The following is a 5,445-nucleotide window of genomic DNA, read 5'->3' as shown; positions in this document are numbered from 1 at the left end:
GCATATTATTATTAAGCAAATTACCATGCTATTAAGAGACTCTCAAAATAATTTAAGTGAAGCATGAGAGATCAATAGTTTCTTTAAAACAAATCCACCACCGTGCTCTAAAAGATCTAAGTGAAGCATATAGAGCAAAATTACATAGCTCAAAAGATATAAGTGAAGCACATAGAGCAAAACTACTTAGCTCAAAAGATATGAGTGAAGCACAAAGAGCATTCTATCAAATTTTAATTCATGTATGGTTCTCTCAAAAGGTGTGTACAGCAAGGATGATTGTGTCACACTAACAAACAAAGACAAAAATAATACAAGACGCTCCAAGCAAAACACATATCATGTTGGTGAATAAAAATATAGCTCCAAGTAAAGTTACCGATAGAAGTAGACGAAAGAGGGGATGCCTTCCGGGGCATCCCCAAGCTTTGGCTTTTAGGTGTCCTTAGATTATCTTGGGGGTGCCATGGGAATCCCCAAGCTTAGGCTCTTTCCACTCCTTGTTCCATAATCCATCAAATCCTTACCCAAAACTTGAAAACTTCACAACACAAAACTTAAGGCAGAAAACTCGTGAGCTCCATTAGCGAAAGAAAACAAAAGACCACTTCAAGTTACTGTAATGAACTCATTATTTATTTATATTGGTGTTAAACCTACTGTATTCCAACTTCTCTATGGATTATAAACTATTTTACTAGCCATAGATTCATCAAAATAAGCAAACAACACACGTAAAACAGAATCTGTCAAAAACAGAACAGTCTGTAGTAATCTGTAGCTAGCGCAAGATCTGGAAACCCAAAAATTCTAAAATAAATTGATGGACGTGAGTAATTTATCTATTAATCATCTGCAAAAATAATTAACTAAATATCACTCTTCAAATAAAAATGACAGCAGTTCTCGTGAGCGCTAAAGTTTCTGTTTTTTACAGCAAGTTCAACAAGACTTTCCCCAAGTCTTCTCAACGGTTCTACTTGGCACAAACACTAATTAAACACAAAAAACACAACCAAAACAGAGGCTAAATAATTTATTTATTACTAAACAGGATCAAAAATTAAGGAATAAAAATAAAATTGGGTTGCCTCCCAACAAGCGCTATCGTTTAACGCCCCTAGCTAGGCATAACAGCGAGGATAGATCTAGGTATTGCCATCTTTGTTATTAGAAAAGGAAAGAGCAAGATTGCTATCTATAGAATTAATCTTTCTATTTTGATAAAGCACTTGGCCATTAATGGTAGAAGAAAGATTAAGTATGTTACGGAAGTTTGTATCTAAGCTAGCCTTTATCTCTTTAATAGATTCGTTTTGGTGAGAAAGCAAGAGGGATGTGATTTCAGTTTTCTCATTAATGGGGTGCCCAAATATAGTTTTCATCCTCTCATAGGTATCTATGGGGTCCCCTTCAAGAAACCCCCCCTCGAAAGTAGAATCTAAAACTTGTTTTAACGAAGCGGGTAGCCCAACATAAAAGCTTTTTAAGTAAACCTCAATTTGATATTGGGGTACATAGCTAGCCCGGATCCTTAACAGCCTATCCCGAGCATCTTTCAAGGATTCATCAAGTAAATAGCGAAAAATTCCAGAATCATCTTCATCAAAATTACTAAGGTTCCCATTGATAACTCCGGCAAGTTGTTCTATAGCATTCCGATTCATGAGTTTAGATAAGATAGCAGGATTGTCTAAAGCACTAGAACTTGGGAGAGAACTCCCAACTCTTTTTGGTTCTGACATGACGAGGGAAAAGAGGCAAACAGAGAAAGAGAGGGAGGATAGAGAGAGAGAGGGCGAATAAAACGGCAAGGGTGAAGTGGGGTAGAGGAAAACGAGAGGAAAATGGCAAATAATGTAATGCGAGAGATAGGGATTGTGATGGGTACTTGGTATGTTGAATTTTTGCGTAGACTCCCCGACAACGGCGCCAGAAATCCTTCTTGCTACGTCTTGAGCTTGCATTGGTTTTCCCCGAAGAGGAAGGGATGATGCAGCAGAGTAGCGTAAGTATTTCCCTCAGTTTTTGAGAACCAAGGTATCAATCCAGTAGGAGGCCACACTCAAGCCCCTCGTACCTGCACAAAACGATAACTACTCGCAACCAACGCGATTAGGGGTTGTCAATCCCTTCACGGTCACTTACGAGAGTGAGATCTGATAGATATACTCCCTCCGTCCCGAAAAACATGTCGTAAGGGCAATTTTACAAAAAAACCCTTCAGTTTCTCCCGACCAAACCCGCACTCCTCGTCGTCCTCCTCCGACAGAATCCCCAGCTGCGCTGCTCCCCGCCGCCGTCGCTTCCTCGCTCCCCCGCCGCAGCTGCGCTGCTCCCCGCCGCCGCGGCTCCCCTGCTCCCCCGCTCCCTCGCCGCAGCTGCCTCCTGCTCCGGTGCCGCAGCTGCCGCTCGCCTGCCTCCCCAAGCTCCCCGCTTCCTCATAAAAATCTTTGATTTCCCCAGCTTAAGCTCGACGACCCACGCGCCACCAGAGGAGGAGGGAACCGAGGTCGGCGCCCCTGCCAATCTCCACAGCCTCCAGCAACCAACCCCATCTCCTGCCCCCTGCAACTGGTCCTTCCAGTACACCACGTCCGCCGCCGGTGAATGCCCTCCGCAAGGACTGCGCCTAGCCCCTCTGCTCCGGCGCTCCTCGGCCGTCCCTGGCCCTCTGCCTGGTCGCCAGGGACGTGCTGCTCCGCGCCTGCTCCAGCCGGGGGCCGCCGCCCGCCGCGCCGGCTCTGGCCCTTTGCTCCGACCAATCCCGGTGCTGCTCGCCTGCTCGGCCGAACTCTGTCGCCCAAGACTTGCTGTCAACAAACTACAAGCAGGCTGGGACAAGGGTAATGTTCTGAGAAAGCTCTTCTTTCTACTGTTCTTCCTACCAGTATATGATGAAAATGAAATTAAGTTTGAACTGCAAATTTGTGTATCAGCATGTATGAAGCTGAATCATGCTTATAACACTGAAGATCTACTGAATTTTAATGAATGTGAGATGTTTTGATCTGAACTAGCTATGTTACAACAACCTGACAAAATACTCTGAAAGATGTTTGTGGTCATGTATGTTTGTTTTTTGGGCATCTGCACATCAGGCCCTAATAGTGCAACAAGTCATGGTTTTCCCTTTTTGAATTGAGATATTTGACATGAAGCCTCTGTGGTCATCTCCTATCACCACTAATAGTTCTGGTCTAAATTTGGTTCGAAGAGTTGAATCCCAGTTTAAATAGAGGCTTTATTTCCTGGTACTAGTAAAATATCCTAGGTACTGGTTGTTGTGATGCAGCTATATCTTCCTTGTGAAGTTAAGCAAAAGCAGATCAAGTGCTCTGTTTTTTTCCTAAAGGATTCTGCAGTGTCATCATATCTGAACTAAATCAAGGAAGTGCTAGATTAAATTCTTAATGATCTTGCTTTAACTTCTTCTCGGGGATCATTTCTGATCACAAACAAGTACCGGCCACCCAGTGTCCCAAGATCATGTGCAAACCTTTCAAAGTGTCCAGGTTTCAGTGAACTAGTCTCAGCTTGAAATTTGGTTCAGTTAACTCCATACAAGGTTTCTGTAAATCTTTTTTTCAGTGTAAAGTCAGACTAGATTTGAATTCCGCGCAGTGCATTCAGAGAAATGCATTCAGTGTAAATTCTCACAGATACAGTGTAAATTCAGTGTAAATTCCTAGTAGCACATTCAGTGTAAATTCTCACAGATTCAATGTAAATGCATTCAGTGTAAATTCTCACAGATTCAGTGCGAAATGCATTCAGTGTAAATTCCGAGCAGCACATTCCACACTAGCTTCATCTTAGAAATTTAATTAGTGCATGTGTACACTTTAAACTAGAGTACATTTTGATTTTGATAACTGACAGCATATTCATGCATTGATTTTGATTTCGGTTTTGTTTTCTATACAGGACAATTGGCTTCTTCAAGAAGGTAGAAGACGCCGTCCACCCTGTGTCACCGTCGCCAGAAGGTAGAAGACGCCGTCCACTCCTGTTCAGCCACTGCACCATCGTCCAGCACCTCAAGGCCGACATCGCCTGGAGCTCCTGTTCAAGATTTCAGATCCAGAGATGAGTACTGAAACTACTTGATGCTAAGATTTAGACTGAAGTTACTGTCAAAACTGTCAATTTTCTCCTTGATGTGAGCATTTATAGTTTGATCCAGAGATTCAGCCAAATTGTCCATTTAACAGAAGTTAGGTTCATAACTGATCCCTAGCTATCAAAATTTAGTTAATCAAACTGTAACAAATTGTCCATTTAACAAAACTTAGGTTCATACCTGATCACTAACTGACAAAACTGAGAAGTGTACTCCTGGAGTACTCCTGCTTGGAATATTTTCCATTTTGAAACTAAGATCTGCTTGGAGCATTTTCAGTTTGCAAAACTGTAGTACAGCAGAAGTGTATTTTCCATTTTCAGTTTGACAAATTTCACCTAATTCAGTCAATAGCAATCATTTTAAATGGTGTACACAAGAATCAGTAGTTATCTGATTTTTACAGTAGAGTGGATCTTGTTTGAACTACTATGAATTATGTCAAGATGATAAGATGATAATGCCTCCCCCTTTCCTAGAACAACCTTCCTTTAGTTTATATACAAGGATTAGACAAGGCATACACAAGGGCATGACATAAGGTCCTCTGTGTCCCCTCTTGACACAAGATTACACATGACATAAGGGCATCTTTGTCCCCTCTTGACACAAGATTACACAAGACATACACAAGGAGCACCTGACTACATGACATAAGGGCCTCTTTGTCCCCTCTTGACTACATTCTTTTCCTTTCTTTGGCCACTTCTTCCCTTCCCTTCCCTTTACTTTTCTTTCCTTTACCTTCTCTAGCTAATTCTTTCCTTTCATTTTCTTTTCCTATTGCAATTTCCATTTCTTCTATAACGGCCCTAGTATCAACAACTACTCGACTGTCGCAATATACACCGGTTATTTCCATTCCAGTATTCTGAACGCGATCCTTGTGCAAGTGGGGCAACTTATATTGATTTCCTCCTTTGGCTTTCATAACTTCAAACATAACTGCTTCTAATGTGATAAAGCTTCTGTGCAACTTGTCGGGATCGTAGTTCTCGAATTCCTCTTCCACACCCTGTACCAGTTCCTGGATGTTTGTAGGTGACCTGCAGTCGGTTAGATACTGGAGAGAGGTATGGAAGCAGAGGTCCAAACAATTTAACTCAGGGCTATTTGGGGGCTGTTGTAGCAATCGGATGTCAAGATCAGTTTGTTCCACAGCTTCTCGAAAAGCTACATCATTGGGAAGGACATGAGGCTTTGCGTTATCCTGTTGGATGAATATTGTCGCTCCCTCATCATCGTCAGGCCACTTATCCTGAATTGCTGGGATAACCTTATTGATTAGATAATCTCTGCACACAGGCCTAGTTACTTTCACT

General features: G+C 42.1%; 1 protein-coding gene across 1 annotated transcript; it reads left to right on the top strand.

Moving 5' to 3' along the window:
- The first annotated feature begins 2,580 nt into the window (after window positions 1–2,580).
- On the top strand, window positions 2,581–4,411 carry LOC125548484. The gene is made up of 2 exons (XM_048712068.1): window positions 2,581–2,846; window positions 3,928–4,411. The coding sequence occupies exons 1-2, from the start codon at window positions 2,611–2,613 to the stop codon at window positions 4,091–4,093; spliced, it is 402 nt and encodes a 133-aa protein (XP_048568025.1). The 5' UTR covers window positions 2,581–2,610; the 3' UTR covers window positions 4,094–4,411.
- The last annotated feature ends 1,034 nt before the right edge of the window (window positions 4,412–5,445 follow it).

This window comes from Triticum urartu, chromosome 3 (assembly GCF_003073215.2).
Source record: "Triticum urartu cultivar G1812 chromosome 3, Tu2.1, whole genome shotgun sequence".
Classification (NCBI taxonomy): domain Eukaryota; kingdom Viridiplantae; phylum Streptophyta; class Magnoliopsida; order Poales; family Poaceae; genus Triticum; species Triticum urartu.
Note: the sequence above shows the minus strand (reverse complement) of the source record. Positions and strands in the feature narration are given on the sequence as shown.